Genomic DNA, 16,823 nt, shown 5'->3' with positions numbered 1-16,823 from the left:
GAAACGTTAACTCTGTTTCTCTCTCCACCGATGCTGCCTGACCTGCTGAGTATTTCCAGCCTTTTCTGTTTTTATTTTAGATTTCCAGCATCTGCAGTATTTTGTTTTTGAGCTTAGTTACTGGTTGTCAAGAGACCAAGTTTAAGAGAACTGATAGAGTTCAACCAGCCACACAGCTTACCGGGACAAGCTCGCCACTGCTTGTCCAGCCAGGACCACCCTACCCATTAGGGCGTTGGCTTGTAGGGTTATCTGGAGCAGAGTGGGTAATGTCTCGGCCCCCAGTGACAGGTCTACAACTCCAGCTCCCGTTAATGAACCAGGATGACTAGTTAATCATCAATAGTGCCCTGGAGTGCTGCACACCAGCTTGCCTCAGATTTCCTAGTCTGTCACGGAAGGTTGACTAGGTTCCAATCTTCCGTCTCCCCTAGGAAGAGAACCAATAAACAACTGACAAAGGTGGATTTGAGCACTTGCTCGATAAATAGCAGATACGAAGAGATTCTCATGAACAGCGCAACTTACCATAAAATGTGCGAGAACATTGTCACCATTCACCTGACCAAAGAATGGAGACACACCATACCCCAATTGAGCTGGGCAGCATCTGCTGGCCTTTCGGCAACTTAATTGTGCCAGATGCCGAATCTTGGATATACGAGCCCGATCTGCAGGTAGCTGCTGTCTCAAGTCTCCTCAATAGCTATACAATAGGCAGCCTCCATCAGGACGGTGGAAGGGCCTACAGTCTTAATAAATGGTATATAATTGCAAGTTATAATTGCATAGTCTCAGGATAAGGGGTCGGCTATTTAGGACTGAGATGAAGAGGAATTTCTTCACTCGGAGGGTTGTGAATCTTTGGAATTCTCTGCCCCAGAGGGCTGTGAATGCTCAGTCGTTGAGTATATTCAAGGCCGAGATCGATAGATTTTTGGACTCCTGGGGAATGAAGGGGTATGGGGATCAGGCGGGAAAGTGGAGTTGAGGTCAAAGATCAGCCATGATCTTACTGAATGGCAGAGCAGGCTCGGGGGGCCGTATGGCCGACTCCTGCTCCTAATTCTTATGTTCTTACAAGTTGTTGTTGAGATAAGACGCTATATTCAAAAGTATTATACTTCTAAGTAGCTGTGGAGTTTCAGACATCCCATGGACGTCAATTACACGAGCCCGATTTGGTGAGACATAGGCTGCTCACCTTGTTGAGTTTGACGTTGCGTGGCATCTGCTGAACGATCAGGGCGAACCCATCCTGCAGCACCAGCTGGCCTCTCCCATCCATCTGCCAGATCAGAATCTTCCCATCCGTGCTGGCGCTCAGAATGTGAACTCGGTTAATGCGGCTCGAACTCTGAATCCACTGCACCTGTTTTTGGAGGGGGGGGTTGGTGGGGGAGAAACATGGTTTTGTATTAAAACTCAAAATATTCCCTCTCAAGTTAAGACTTTTTCTTTCCTTTCTCTGATGTTCCTTCCTTCTCCTGAGGGACACCACATGCCCTGCTGCCAATTGTTCTCCAGTCCTATTCCCCCTCCCCTATGTCTGGACGCTGGGTGGCAAGTGATGACCCCCCCCCCCACTCCACGTTAGCCTGTCAAATATGATTCTCCAGGCTCAATCACGCACACAATGTGCTGTTGGATCATGGGCACAACTAATTGGATGTGCCTGATTCACAGATAGCAACACTCCCCATCTCATCCAAAATGGTACATTCTGTGCATGTGCCCAGACTGCGAGGGCTGGCAGCTCTTCCTCTGTGAGAAGCAGCGCCACCAGGGGCAACATGTAGATAAGGAAAAGGAGGAGCCGAGGTCACAGCGCTGGAGCACACCAGAAGGTGGGGGGAGAAGCCACCGGAGATGATGTACTGGCTGGAGGATGGAAAGATCAACATGTCTTCGCCCCGCCTCAGCTCATCTGCTGCGGACCCATCATCCATACCTCATTACCTCCAGATTCTGACTATTCCAACGCTCGCCTGGCCGGCCTCCGCCCAACTGCCACCCTCCATAAACTTGAGCTCATCCAAAACTCTGCCGCCTGCATCCTAAATCGAACCAAGTCCCGTTCACCCGTCACCCCGTGTGTGCGCTGACCTACATTGGTTCCCGGTCTGGCAAAGCCTAGTTTTTAAAATTCTCCTCCTGCCTCACAACCCTCCGAGATCTCTGCACTTCTCCAATTCTGGATTCTTGTGCAGCCCCACTCCCTTCGTCCCACCATTGGCGGCCCGTGCCTTCAGCCGCCTGGGCCCTAAGCTCTGCAATTCCCTCCCTAAACCTCTCCACCTCCTTTAAGATGCTCCTTAAAACCTACCTCTTTGACCAAGCTATCCTAATATCAGTATCAAGATTGTGTTTGATAATCGCTCCTGTGAAGCGCCTTGGGAGTTTTTACTGCATTAAAGGCGATGTATAAATGCAAGTTGTTTATAAAAGTTGCAGAGAGATTAAGGAGGGGCAACATGCCACGGTCGCAGTGGCACAGGATTTCATTAGTGACTTTGGCCGATGTGGTCTTGGGCTGCCAGTGCTCCATTCCGCCTGCCACATCCAATCAGTTCTGCTCACCATCCTTCGGCACATCCTTCGCAACGGAGCTTGGAAAGTGGCGTTGACAGAGAGTAGGGGTCCTCTCTATTCACCCAGTCACAGGGGAGGGGAGGGAGAGGTAGAACTGAATAACAATCTGCAGCAGACAGACAAGTTGGACTCTCCTCCCATCCTCAAGGACACCGAGCCCAATAATGGTCGGCTCTTACTGCCTTACCAACAACACCCACACCCCAAGAACAAACAATAAAATACAAGTGGAAGTCAGCTAGCACCGTACCACATCGCACGGGGTTTTATCTCATGGAGTCCAATCATTTTGTGGGGGAAGAAAAAAGAGAGGAGGATGGGGGGGGAAGAGAGGAGGATGGGGGGGAAGAGAGGAGGATGGGGGGGGGAAGAGAGGAGGATGGGGGGGGAAGAGAGGAGGATGGGGGGGGAAGAGAGGAGGATGGGGGGGGAAGAGAGGAGGATGGGGGGAAAAAGAGGAGGATGGGGGGAAGAGAGGAGGATGGGGGGGAAGAGAGGAGGATGGGGGGGAAGAGAGGAGGATGGGGGGGAAGAGAGGAGGATGGGGGGGAAGAGAGGAGGATGGGGGGGAAGAGAGGAGGATGGGGGGGAAGAGAGGAGGATGGGGGGGAAGAGAGGAGGATGGGGGGGAAGAGAGGAGGATGGGGGGGAAGAGAGGAGGATGGGGGGGAAGAGAGGAGGATGGGGGGGAAGAGAGGAGGATGGGGGGGAAGAGAGGAGGATGGGGGGGGAAGAGAGGAGGATGGGGGGGAAGAGAGGAGGATGGGGGGGAAGAGAGGAGGATGGGGGGGAAGAGAGGAGGATGGGGGGGAAGAGAGGAGGATGGGGGGGGAAGAGAGGAGGATGGGGGGGAAAGAGAGGAGGATGGGGGGGAAAGAGAGGAGGATGGGGGGGAAAGAGAGGAGGATGGGGGGAAAGAGAGGAGGATGGGGGAAAAAGAGGAGGATGGGGGAAAAAGAGGAGGATGGGGGGGAAGAGAGGAGGATGGGGGGAAGAGAGGAGGATGGGGGGAAGAGAGGAGGATGGGGGGAAGAGAGGAGGATGGGGGGAAGAGAGGAGGATGGGGGGGAAGAGAGGAGGATGGGGGGGAAGAGAGGAGGATGGGGGGGAAGAGAGGAGGATGGGGGGGAAGAGAGGAGGATGGGGGGGAAGAGAGGAGGATGGGGGGGAAGAGAGGAGGATGGGGGGAAGAGAGGAGGATGGGGGGGAAGAGAGGAGGATGGGGGGGAAGAGAGGAGGATGGGGGGGAAGAGAGGAGGATGGGGGGGAAGAGAGGAGGATGGGGGGGAAGAGAGGAGGATGGGGGGGAAAGAGGGGGGAGGGGAGAAAAGAGGGGGGAGGGGAGAAAAGAGGGGGGAGGGGAGAAAAGAGGGGGGAGGGGAGAAAAGAGGGGGAGGGGAGAAAAGAGGGGGAGGGGAGAAAAGAGGGGGAGGGGAGAAAAGAGGGGGAGGGGAGAAAAGAGGGGGAGGGGAGAAAAGAGGGGGGAGGGGAGAAAAGAGGGGGGAGGGGAGAAAAGAGGGGGGAGGGGAGAAAAGAGGGGGGAGGGGAGAAAAGAGGGGGGAGGGGAGAAAAGAGGGGGGAGGGGAGAAAAGAGGGGGGAGGGGAGAAAAGAGGGGGGAGGGGAGAAAAGAGGGGGGAGGGGAGAAAAGAGGGGGGAGGGGAGAAAAGAGGGGGGAGGGGAGAAAAGAGGGGGAAAGGGGGGGAGGGGGAAAAAGAGGGGGGAGGGGGGAAGAGGGGGAGGGGGGAAGAGGGGGGAGGGGGAAAAGAGGGGGAGGGGGAAAAGAGGGTGGAGGGGGAAAAGAGGGGGGAGGGGGAAAAGAGGGGGGAGGGGGAAAAGAGGGGGAGGGGGAAAAGAGGGGGGAGGGGGAAAAGAGGGGGGAGGGGGAAAAGAGGGGGGAGGGGGAAAAGAGGGGGGAGGGGGAAAAGAGGGGGGAGGGGGAAAAGAGGGGGGAGGGGGAAAAGAGGGGGGAGGGGGAAAAGAGGGGGAGGGGGAAAAGAGGGGGAGGGGGAAAAGAGGGGGGAGGGGGAAAAGAGGGGGGAGGGGGAAAAGAGGGGGGAGGGGGAAAAGAGGGGGGAGGGGGAAAAGAGGGGGGAGGGGGAAAAGAGGGGGGAGGGGGAAAAGAGGGGGGAGGGGGAAAAGAGGGGGGGGGGAGGGGGGAAGAGGGGGGAAAGAGGAGGGAGGGGGGAAAGAGGAGGGAGGGGGAAAAGAGGGGGGAGGGGGAAAAGAGGGGGGAGGGGGGAAAGAGGGGGGAGGGGGAAAAGAGGGGGAGGGGGAAAAGAGGGGGAGGGGGAAAAGAGGGGGGAGGGGGGAAAGAGGGGGGAGGGGGGAAGAGGGGGGAGGGGGGAAAGAGGGGGGAGGGGGGAAGAGGGGGGAGGGGGGAAAGAGGGGGGAGGGGGAAAGAGGGGGGAGGGGGAAAGAGGGGGGAGGGGGAAAGAGGGGGGAGGGGGAAAGAGGGGGGAGGGGGGAAAGAGGGGGGAGGGGGGGAAGAGGGGGGAGGGGGGAAAGAGGGGGAAGGGGGGAAAGAGGGGGAAGGGGGGAAAGAGGGGGAAGGGGGGAAAGAGGGGGAAGGGGGAAAGAGGGGGGAAGGGGGAAAGAGGGGGGAGGGGGAAATAGGGGGAGGGGGAAAAGAGGGGGGAAGAGGGAAAAGGGGGGGAGGGGGAAAAGAGGGGGGGGGGAAGAGGGGGAAGGGGAGAAAAGAGGGGGGAGGGGAGAAAGAGGGGGGCGGGGAGAAAAGAGGGGGCGGGGAGAAAAGAGGGGGGAGGGGGGAAAGAGGGGGGAGGGGGAAAGAGGGGGGAGGGGGGAAGGGGAAAGAGGGGGGAGGGGGGAAGAGGGGGGAGGGGGGAAAGAGGGGGGAGGGGGGAAAGAGGGGGGAGGGGGGAAGAGGGGGGAGGGGGGGAGGGGGAAGAGGGGGGAGGGGGAAGAGGGGGGAGGGGGGGAAGAGGGGGGAAGGGGGAAAAGAGGGGGGGAGGGGGAAAAGAGGGGGGAGGGGGGGAAGAGGGGGGAAGGGGGAAAAGAGGGGGGGAGGGGGAAAAGAGGGGGGGAGGGGGAAAAGAGGGGGGAGGGGGAAAGAGGGGGGGAGGGGGAAAGAGGGGGGGAGGGGGAAAAGAGGGGGGGAGGGGGAAAAGAGGGGGAGGGGGAAAAGAGGGGGAGGGGGAAAGAGGGGGGAGGGGGAAAAGAGGGGGGAGGGGGAAAAGAGGGGGGAGGGGGAAAAGAGGGGGGAGGGGGAAAAGAGGGGGGAGGGGGAAAAGAGGGGGGAGGGGGAAAAGAGGGGGGAGGGGGAAAAGAGGGGGGAGGGGGAAAAGAGGGGGGAGGGGGAAAAGAGGGGGGAGGGGGGAAAGAGGGGGGAGGGGGGAAAGGGGGGAAAAGAGGGGGGAGGGGGGAAAAGAGGGGGGAGGGGGGGAAAGAGGGGGGAGGGGGGAAAAGAGGGGGGAGGGGGGAAAAGAGGGGGGAGGGGGGAAGAGGGGGGAGGGGGGAAAGAGGGGGGAGGGGGGAAAGAGGGGGGAGGGGGGAAGAGGGGGGAGGGGGAAGAGGGGGGAGGGGGAAGAGGGGGGAGGGGGAAGAGGGGGGAAGGGGGAAAAGAGGGGGGGAGGGGGAAAAGAGGGGGGAGGGGGAAAAGAGGGGGGGAGGGGGAAAAGAGGGGGGAGGGGGAAAAGAGGGGGGGAGGGGGAAAGAGGGGGGAGGGGGAAAAGAGGGGGAAGGGGGAAAAGAGGGGGAGGGGGAAAGAGGGGGAGGGGGGAAAGAGGGGGGAGGGGGGGAAAGAGGGGGGAGGGGGGGGAAGAGGGGGGAGGGGGGGAAGAGGGGGGAGGGGGGGAAAGAGGGGGAGGGGGGGAAAGAGGGGGGAGGGGGGGAAAGAGGGGGGAGGGGGGGAAAGAGGGGGGAGGGGGAAAGAGGGGGGAGGGGGAAAGAGGGGGGAGGGGGGAAAAGAGGGGGGAGGGGGGAAAAGAGGGGGGAGGGGGGAAAGAGGGGGGAGGGGGGAAAAGAGGGGGGAGGGGGGAAAGAGGGGGGAGGGGGGAAAGAGGGGGGAGGGGGGAAAGAGGGGGGAGGGGGGAAAGAGGGGGGAGGGGGGGAAAGAGGGGGGAGGGGGGGGGAAAGAGGGGGGAGGGGGGAAAGAGGGGGTGGGGGGAAAGAGGGGGGAGGGGGAAAAGAGGGGGGAGGGGGAAAGAGGGGGGAGGGGGGGAAAAGAGGGGGGAGGGGGGGAAAGAGGGGGGAGGGGGGGGAAGAGGGGGGAGGGGGGAAAGAGGGGGGAGGGGGGAGGGGGGAAAGAGGGGGGAGGGGGGAAGAGGGGGGAGGGGGGAAAGAGGGGGGAGGGGGGGAAGAGGGGGGAGGGGGGGAAAGAGGGGGGAGGGGGGGGAAGAGGGGGGAGGGGGGGAAGAGGGGGGAGGGGGGGAAGAGGGGGAGGGGGGGAAAGAGGGGGGAGGGGGAAAGAGGGGGGAGGGGGAAAGAGGGGGGAGGGGGAAAGAGGGGGGAGGGGGAAAGAGGGGGAGGGGGGAAAGAGGGGGAGGGGGGAAAGAGGGGGAGGGGGGGAAAGAGGGGGGAGGGGGGGAAAGAGGGGGGAGGGGGGGAAAGAGGGGGGAGGGGGGGAAAGAGGGGGGAGGGGGGGAAGAGGGGGGAGGGGGGGGAAAGAGGGGGGAGGGGGGAAGAGGGGGGAGGGGGGAAAGAGGGGGGAGGGGGGAAAGAGGGGGGAGGGGGGAAAGAGGGGGGAGGGGGGAAAGGGGAAGAGGGGTATGGGGAGAAAGGGTGGAAGAGGGGAACAAGGGGGGAAGGGGGAAGAGGGGAACAAGGGGGGAGGGGGAAGAGTGGGGAGGGTAGAGGGAGGAGGGGGAAGGGGGAACAAGGGGGGAGGGAGGAAGTGGGGGGCAGGGGAAGAGGGGGAGGAGGGGAAGAGGGGAAGGAGGGGAAGGAGGGGAAGAGGGGGAGGGAAGGGGGGAAGAGGGGGAGGGAGAACAAAGCTCTGGGTACAAGGAGGGGGCCAGGATCCTGGCACATTTCTGAAATACCAGGAAGAACATTGGCTGCAGTATTGGATCCAGAATTGCAGAATGCATTCCACAAAACAGATTTTTTTTTAAAATCTTGGAATCCCATTTCATAAACATCATTTGACTTTTCCAGTCACTCAGTGGCTCTGATCAACATATTGGCCCAGAAATTCGGGTCAGGGGCTTCCCGCGGGTGCAAGCCCCCGACCTGCACTTACCTTGCGCGCCGGCAGTTGAGCTGTAGGGCCCCATGGAATTCCGCTCCTGTGCTTGCGTGTCCCAGGGGCGTAGTTAGTGCGATGCGTCCCCTGGGATCACGTGAGCCATGGGCAGCCAATCGGAAGAGGGAAAAGCCCATTCATAAGATTGACAGGAAGACCTGTCTAAACTTATGAATACTATGGGCCCCAAAATAGCAGTAAACCTTCAAATAATTTTTTTATTTTTTTTTAAATCACACTTTTTAAATAAACTATAAATTACATTAAATAACTATTTTAAACAGTAATTTAAATTTTTGAAAAAATAATTTTATAAAAAAAACAGGGCTAAAAATAAACTTACCTTGCTTTAAAGTATTAAAAAATAATAAACCTATGGAAAAAATGTTTTAATTTGAATTAATTGACCACTTACCTTGTAAAAAGCAGGCCTTACGCCTGCTTTTTAAATGTGTAAATCCTACAGGTTTAACCTCGCGTGAAAACCTGCAAAAAAAAAACTAAGTTCAAAGCGCACCGCAGCCTCCCCTGCGCGCGCGTTCGACCTCTGAACCCCTTCGTTCAGAGGATTGGAAGTGCCGCTTTCCCGCGCATGCGCAGTGCATGCAGGAAACCCGCAGTTCCATTCGGCCTATGGGCGAGTACCACGTGCGTACTCACCCGTGGAGAGCCGAATTTCTGGGCCAAATTTCAGAATGGGAAGATAGGAGCAGGAGGAGGCCATTCAGCCCATCGAGCAAGTTGTGCCATTCAATTAGATCATGGCTAATCTATATTTTAACTCCATCTACCTGCAGGAGCGGCCCGAACAATTCTCCTGCAAGACCCCAGTCTCGGTCAGCCAGGACTGTTCTTTATCCGGGGTTACCACTGGTCCAGTTTGCGACTGGGCAGTCTGGAGTTTTTTAAAAATAAAAACAGTTACTTTGATATTGGTTGTGTTGTTGAAGCAGAGTCGATGGGCTGGGTTTTTCCTCATTGGCGCAGTTACTGCCGGAAGTGAACTGGACCTCTCCTCTTCATCCGTCTTCTCCGCCATTGTTACATTGCTGGATTCTCCCTCAGTGCACTCTCATTACATACTAAAGAATTCCATGCTCGGAGGGCCGAATGGCCTCCTCCTGTCCCTACATACCTCCGAGTGAGTTCCAGAGCCGTCCACTTTGCATGCGGCGCAATGCAGCACACAATTGTCACAACATCTAGTCCCCGTCACACAAATAACCCTCCAATGGGGCCACATGAAGAGTGATGACAATGTGAATGGGGGGTGGGGGAAGGGGAGGAATGTGCGACACGCAGAATTTATCTCAGCGTCGATCTCCCTGCAGATCCCGAACAAGGTAAAAGGGATGTTAAAGCAGGAGAGGGAAGGTCAGAAGGATCAGAATAATCCGAACTAAGGCTTTTACCTGATAAACAGGCTCATGATGGGTATCCTCGGACATGCCTGATCTAGCAATTAAAGGGTCATCCGTTTTACTGCTGTTCCACACCAACACTTCTCCATTGTACAGACCACCTACAGAGGACAGAACATACATTAAGGTAGAAAGCAAATCTTTATTTTTTTTCTCCCCCACAGTTCATTAATCCTGATTCACTCAATTTACAAAGTGTCCATCGGCACCAATGTGGCAGCCAATGAGGTGGAGGCGGGGCGGGACTTGCGGCAGGACTCACAGCTAGCAGTCTATTTTACAGCAGAGTCTGCTTAAACAGCGCACCACAGCAAACAGTCTACAGAGTCTATTTAAACAGCACACCACAGCAAACAGGACAAACCTTGATGTTCTTAAAAAATAATTCTTGGGAGATGGGTGTCGCTGGCAAGGCCACATTATCGCCTATCCCTAGTTGCCCTTGAGAAGGTGGTGAGACGCCTTCTTGAACCGCTGCATTCCGTGCGTTGAAGGTGCTCCCGCAGTGCTGTTAGGGAGGGAGTTCCATGATTTTGAAGGTGAAGGAATGGTGATCTATATCCAAGTCAGGATGGTGTGTGACTCCGAGGAGAACGTGGAGGTGATGGTGTTCCCACGCACCTGCTGCCCTTGTCCTTCTAGGTGGTAGAGGTTGTTTGGGAGGTGCTGTCAAAGAAGCCTTGGCGAGTTGCCACAGTGCATCCTGTAGACAGTACACACTGCAGGCACGGTGCGATTGTGGTGGAGGAAGTGGAGGTTTAGGCTAGTGGGTGAGGTGCCGATCAAGCGAACTGTTTAGTCCTGGATGGTGCCGAGCTTCATGAGTGTTGATGCAGCTGCACTCATCCAGGCAAGTGGAGAGTATTCCATCACACTTGATCGTGCGCTTCTGTCCTTTTCGAACACTCTTGTGAAGGAACATGAGGTACCTGTGCTGTTTTTTATTCCCAGGAATGGGAGGAGGCTGATTGGCTGTGTGCATCATCAGAGTGGGAGGATGCAGGTTTGCACCGGTCAATCTCTATGTGGTGAGTCCATGGTCTCAGCTGAGATATGGAGGGTTCAGGGTTTGCCCAAATGAAGGCTGGGGAGGCGGGAGAAGCAAAAGAGGGAAAAATGGCAGCCTGCACTGCTCTAGTCCACCTCGAGTGACCAGATACAGAAGACGCTGGCAGAGTGCCAGAATGGGTGGCTTGTTGGGTCACTCCATCAAATAATCACGTGCAACAGAGGTGGGCCTAAAGACATTGGTTAAAGCGTTGGATCGGATTGCTTACCCATTAAGAAGTTAGCTGTGGCTCAGTGGGTAGCACTCTCATCTCCGAGTCAGATGGTTGTGGGTTAAAGTCCCACTCCAGAAACTTGAGCACATAATCTAGGCTGACACTCACAGTGCCAGTCAGTACTGAGGGATCGCTGCACTGTCGGAGGTGCCATCTTTCAAATGAGACAATATACCAAGGTGCTCTCTCAGGCGGATTGTAAAATATCCCATGGCGTTATTTTGAAGAGCAGGGGAGTTCCCTGGTGTCCTGATCAATATTTATCCCTCAACCAACATTTAAAAAAAACCTGATGATCTGGCCATTATCACATTGCTGTTTGTGGGACTTTGCTGTGCTCAATTTGGCTGCTGCGTTTCCTACATTACGTTAGTGACTACATTTGTGACGTCCTGAGGTAGTGAAAGGCACAAATCTTTCTTTTTTTTTATTGTCTCAGCCACAAATAGTGTGCAGTCGATTAATCTTTGAAGTACAAGAAAAAATTCTCAGTATTTTCCCCAAATGTACTGAAAGCAAGACTGCGCTGTCTCCAACTCTTAAACTCATTCTCAGGGCAGAAAACTCAGTGGTGCTCCTCACCTCCCCCTCCCCCTTCGCAGTCTTCCTTCTACTCAAGCGGTTTTTAATTACATCAGCAGCTTGATTTATCTATTTTGCTTTAATCTTGTTGGTGTCCTGCACCAGGTTTTGCAATTAAAAAAACTGGAATGTTTTTATTTGGAATTCAAAATTCATCAATCAGTTGACAAAACAAAACACTTTGGCCCCTTATCGCTTGTATCATTGACTTTCTGCCACTAGTACCCTCCAGTGGTAGTAATGATGTACTGCAAGAACTTTAACTGAAATCACTATACCGCAAACAGCAATATAGAAACCTTCACCTCAGGTCTTCATGCCTTCAAATCAAAATATATATTAATATTTATGTAGCTTACTCCTTCCTTCAGTCCTGTTTAAATAAGTGGAGGCTTTAATGACTTTAACAGATTTGATTCCTACATTACAACAGTGACTACACTTCAAAGGTACTTTATTGGTTGTAGTTTACATGATTAGTGAAGTTTACATTTTTTCTTGAGTCAGCCATGGCTCAGTGGGTAACACTCTCACCTGAGTCAGAAGGTTGTGGGTTCAAGTCCCACTCCAGGGACTTGAGCACAAAAATCCAGGCTGACACTCCAGTGCAGTGCTGAGGGAGCGCTGCACTGTCGGAGGTGCCGTCTTTTGGATGAGACGTTAAACCGAGGCCCTGTCTGCTCTCTCAGGTGGACGTAAAAGATCCCACAGCAGTATTTCAAAGAAGAGCAGGGGAGTTCTCCCCGGTGTCCTGGGGCCAATATTTATCCCTCAATCAACATCACTAAAACAGATGATCTGGTCATTATCACATTGCTGTTTGTGGGAGCTTGCTGTGCGCAAATTGGCTGCCACGTTTCCTACATTACAACAGTGACCACACTTCAAAAAGTACTTCATTGGCTGTAAAACGCTTTGGGACTAAAAGGCACTGTATAAATGTAAGTCCTTTCTTTTCTTTTTATTTAGTGGGGAGCTGCTGGAATAGACTGTGGAAGAGAACAATTTGTCTGACAGCATCTGAAAGGGAGGTGAACAGGTCAGGTTTCATCGGGGCTGTGGGCCCCACCCACTAGGCTAACCTCCCTTTCAGATGCTGACCGACCCACTGTGCATATTCAGTGTTTTGTTTTCTTCTTCTCGCTGGTTTTTAAGAGCAGCATTCGGGATCATGAACAATACACATTTCCTCCTGGAAGCAACTTTAAAAAAAAATATATATAAATAAAATTCTCAAAAGGTGTATTCTCACATGTACCTTTTATGAAGCCTTTATACATTTTGATTGAATGGTGCATGTGAAAGGGCTGCACTGATGCATCATGACTGTACCTGCATCGGGAGAAATTCAAATCGAGGGGTTCAGGAGGCTCATTGGGTGTTGGTTTCTGGGGTTTTAGGACTAGGGATGAGGGAGCAGGCCCAGCCCGAGGATGAGGGGATTGTCCTACAGGGAGAGACTGAGTAAACTAGGCCTATATTCCCTAGTTTAGAAGAATGAGAAGTGATCTCATTGAAACATATATAATTCTTCAAGAGCTTAACAGGGTGGATGTTTCCCCTGGCTGGAGAGTCTAGAACCAGGGTCACAGTCTCGGAGTAAGGGGTCGGCCATTTAGGACTGAGATGAAGAGAAATTTCTTCACTCAAAGGGTTGTGAATTTTGGGCATTCGCTACCCTAGAGGGCTGTGGATGCTCAGTCGTTGAGTACATTCAGGACAGAGGTCGACAGATTGTTGGACTCTCTAAGGGAATCAAGGGATATGGCGATTGGGTGCGAAAGTGGAGTTGAGGTAAAAGATCAGCCATGATCTTATTAAATGGCGGAGCAGGCTTGAAGTGCCTACTCCTGCTCCTAATTCTTAAGTTCTTATGTAGGGGATGAGAGGAAGACCCAGGCAAAGTCAATCTGGGATGTTCTGCAGCAGCTGGTGTAAGTGGAACAGTGGCAGATCCCTCGTAACAAATCATTTGCCCTTAAAAGATGTGATTAGCACAGAAAGAACTACAAGATTAATTAAAAAAAAGGGGGCAGGTTTAATAGAGATAACAAAATAACAGTTAAGGATAAGAAAAGCTTATTCAGCACAAAGCTCATCTATCTGGCACTCAACACTCCCAGCCGAGTTTCCAAATGCATTTTGAATGCCCCATATTTCTTGGTCTCATCTATCCAATCCGATAAATTATTCCAAACATTCTAATATCTGTATTTATTTTTCACTAATTTACTATCCAGACGCATCATGAAGTAATATAGAATTGATTGATAAAGAGGAGGTATTAGAAAGGCTGGGTGTACTTAAAAGTAGATAAGTCACCAGGAGCGGATGGGATGCATCCTAGGATGCCGAGGGAAATGAGGGAGGAAATCGCGGAGGTACTGGCCATAATCTTCCAATCCTCCTTGGATAGGTGGGTGGTGCCAGAGGACTGGAGGATTGCAAATGTTACACCATTGTTCAGCAACTACAGGCCAGTCAGTTTGAACTCGGTAGTGGGGAAGCTTTTAGAAACAGTAATCAGGGACAAAATTGACAAGTCACTTGGACAAGTGTGGATTAATTAAGGAAAGCCAGCACAGATTTGTTAAAGGCAAATCGTGGTTATCTAACTTGATTGAGTTCTTTGATGAGGTAACAGAGAGGGTTGATGAGGGTAATGCAGTTGACGTAGTGTACATAGATTTCCAAAAGGCGTTTGACAAAGTGCCACATAATAGGCTTGCCAGCAAAGTTGAAGCCCATGGAATAAAAGGGACAGTGGCAGCATGGATACGGAATTGGCTAAGTGACAGGAAACAGAGAGTAGTGGTGAACTGTTATTTTTCAGACTGGAGGAAGGTCTACAGTGGTGTTCCCCAGGGGTCGGTTCTAGGACCACTGCTTTTCTTGATATATATTAATGACTTGGACGCGAGTGTACACGGCACAATTTCAAAATCTGCTGATGACACAAAACTTGGAAATATAGTGAACAGCGAGGAGAGTGACAGACCTCAGGAAGACATAGACAGGCTGGTGAAATGGGCGGACACGTGGCAAATGAAATTTAATGCAGTAAAGTGTGAAGTGATACATTTTGGTAGAAAGAATGAGGAAAGGACATATAAACTAAATGGTACAATCCTGAAGGGGGTGCATGCGCAGAGAGACCTGTGGGTATGTGTGCACAAATCGTTGAAGGTGGCAGGGCAGGTTGAGAAAGCAGTTAAAAAGGCTTATGGGATCCTGGGCTTCATGAATAGAGAGGTATAGAGAACAAAAGTGTGGAAATTATGATGAACCTGTATAAAATACTGGTTCGGCCCCAACTGGAATACTGTGTCCAATTCTGGGCACCGCACTTTAGGAAGGATGTGAAGGCCTTAGAGAGGGTGCAGAAAAGATTTACCTGAATGATTCCAGGAATGAGGGACTTCAGTTGCGTTGATAGACTGGAGAAGCTGGGGTTGTTCTCCTTGGAGCAGAGAAGGTTGAGGGGAGATTTGATCGAGGTGTTCAAAATCATGAGGGAACTGGACAGAGTAGATAGAGAGAAACTGTTCCCATTGGCAGAAGGGTCGAGAACCAGAGGACACAGATTTAAGGTGATTGGCAAAAGAACCAAAGGCGACGTAAAAAAAAACTTTTTTACGCAGCGAGTGGTTAAGATCTGGAATGCACTGCCTGAAAGGGTGGTGGAGGCTGATTCAATCACGGCTTTCAAAAGGGAGGTGGATAAGTATATGAAGGAAAGAAATTTGCAGGGCTACGGGGAAAGGGCAGGGAGTGGGACTAACTGAAGTGCTCTTGCAGAGAGCTGGCATGGGCTCGATGGATCAAATGGCCTTCTTCCGTGCTGTAACCATTCTATGATTTATCCCATTTAACACTTTATATCCTCCCAAACTACATTCTCTCTGTAGAGTTTCTCTAATGTCTCCTCATAGTTCATCCTCTTACACTTGGAATCGGTCCTGTTGCTCCTCTCTCCACCCTTTCCAATGCATAAAAGTCCTCTCTGAAACATGGTGACCAAAGGTTGTACGCAAAACTCCAAAGTCTAGCTTGATAAGTGCATTATAAAGCCTCAGCATAATCTCTGTAAATCTTTACTCCAGTATTGAACAGAAAAACATTTTATTTCATTCTTCTAATTCAGGATTTACCTCACAGCGTAAAACAAAAGCAAAGGAAACAATGAACCAGTTCAAGCACATAAACTTTCAATCTGAAAGGATCAGATGCAGCGATAATTTCAGCCTCTGGTTAGTCAGGGGCACCTTTCGCACTGACCAGCCAAAATCCAATTCACGTGCTGGGAACCGCTTTGATAATGAACCTATTGGTTAGCTCCGGTGGGATTCAACAGTGGGCCAATGATAGCAAAAGATTTGATCAACAGTATTGTCACTGGGCATTTAACCTGCGCAAGCCCCAGTATACAAGTGAAGGTAGTGACTGGGGACTGATGCACTTTGAATACCACTCACATTTGGGTTTTGGTACAGCACGGGAGACTTCAATTGCTGCCTTGCTGTGTCACAGACCCAGAGTAGTGTTCAGGTTGCTTATTGTGGCTGGACTTAGAAGTTTTACTGGCCAATTTTAAAATTGGAGAGTTCGCCTCAGCTCAGTCTAAAAGTTCATTTAAACAGACGTTCCCTCAGCGGGTGACTCCCACCCAAACACTGATGGTCACTGTTGTGCTTTACTGAAATCCTGCTGACAACGTGTATTGTGTATGTATTGCATCTCTTCTGCCTCTCGGATGAAACATTAAACCTGCCCTCTCAGGTAAAGATCCCATGGCACTATTTCGAAGAAGAGCAGGGGAGTTCTCCCCGGTGTCCTGGCCAATATATATCCCTCAACCAACATCGCTAAAACAGATTATGTGGTCATTACCTCATTGTTGTTTGTGGGAGCTTGCTGTGTGCAAATTAGCAGCCGCTTTTCTTACATTACAACAGTGACTGCACTTCAAATGTACTTCATTGGCTTTAAAGCACTTTGGGACATCCTGAGGTTGTGAAAGGCGCTATATAAATGCAAGTCTTTTTTTCATCTACTGCATCTGACACCCAAGATTAGGAACTCAATGATGTCAGTGGTCCAACCTCATTTCCCTTTCTCCCTACAGCGTGATGGACAGATACAGGTTTTAAAATCAAAGTCTAAATTCATACCAGCAATCAAAGAAGGTTCCACTGGGTGGAACGCCAGGCACATGACAGCACTAGACACATCAATCACAGTATTTGGTCGCTTTGGGTTCAATCCTCTCCGATCCAGATTCCAGGTACACACAAAGGACTTCTCTGTGCTCCAGTCTCCATCCTCCAGCCTGCAATCAAATTTGATAAGAATCATTACTAATTATTGTGGGTGCACCAATACAAACTTTCACACCGAAAAGTAGAGTGCAAAATTGCTCAACAATTCGAACCTTATTCATCACATTTGATGGGGTGATTTATAGGCAACTGGTGACTTTAATTCACAAACTCAGCGACTTAATTAAGAAAAATGATCAACTGAATTGCACATAATGTTATACAAGGGAGAGTTTTGTAGTATTACTGGTGCTCTCCATAGTCTCTTGTTACTGATCTGCTGGTTACAGGCAGTCTGGAAGCACACGTTTGCAGAGGACGCTAAAGTTGTTACATCACTCAATTTCTCAACTGCAACATCACGAATGGGAATACAGCCACAATCCACTGTCCTCGTTCGGATTATCAACTCCAGAGGAACTTCAG

The 16,823-nt window shown here is 52.0% G+C and overlaps 1 protein-coding gene across 1 annotated transcript in view; it reads right to left on the bottom strand.

The window, feature by feature from the left end:
* The window catches only part of dync2i2 (dynein 2 intermediate chain 2), a 40,206-nt gene that overhangs the window by 11,400 nt on the left and 11,983 nt on the right, over positions 1-16,823 (bottom strand). The window contains exons 3-5 of the mRNA XM_085965297.1: positions 16,251-16,408; positions 9,206-9,315; positions 1,205-1,372 (exon numbers count right to left, since the gene is read on the bottom strand). Coding sequence (XP_085821423.1) covers positions 1,205-1,372; positions 9,206-9,315; positions 16,251-16,408 — 436 coding nt within the window. The remainder of the gene's footprint in view (positions 1-1,204; positions 1,373-9,205; positions 9,316-16,250; positions 16,409-16,823) is intronic.

This window comes from Somniosus microcephalus, chromosome 23 (genome assembly GCF_052327205.1).
Source record: "Somniosus microcephalus isolate GS21.2 chromosome 23, FLI_Smic_1.0, whole genome shotgun sequence".
In the NCBI taxonomy this organism is placed as follows: Eukaryota; Metazoa; Chordata; class Chondrichthyes; order Squaliformes; family Somniosidae; genus Somniosus; species Somniosus microcephalus.
This window is presented reverse-complemented; position numbering and strand designations above follow the sequence as displayed.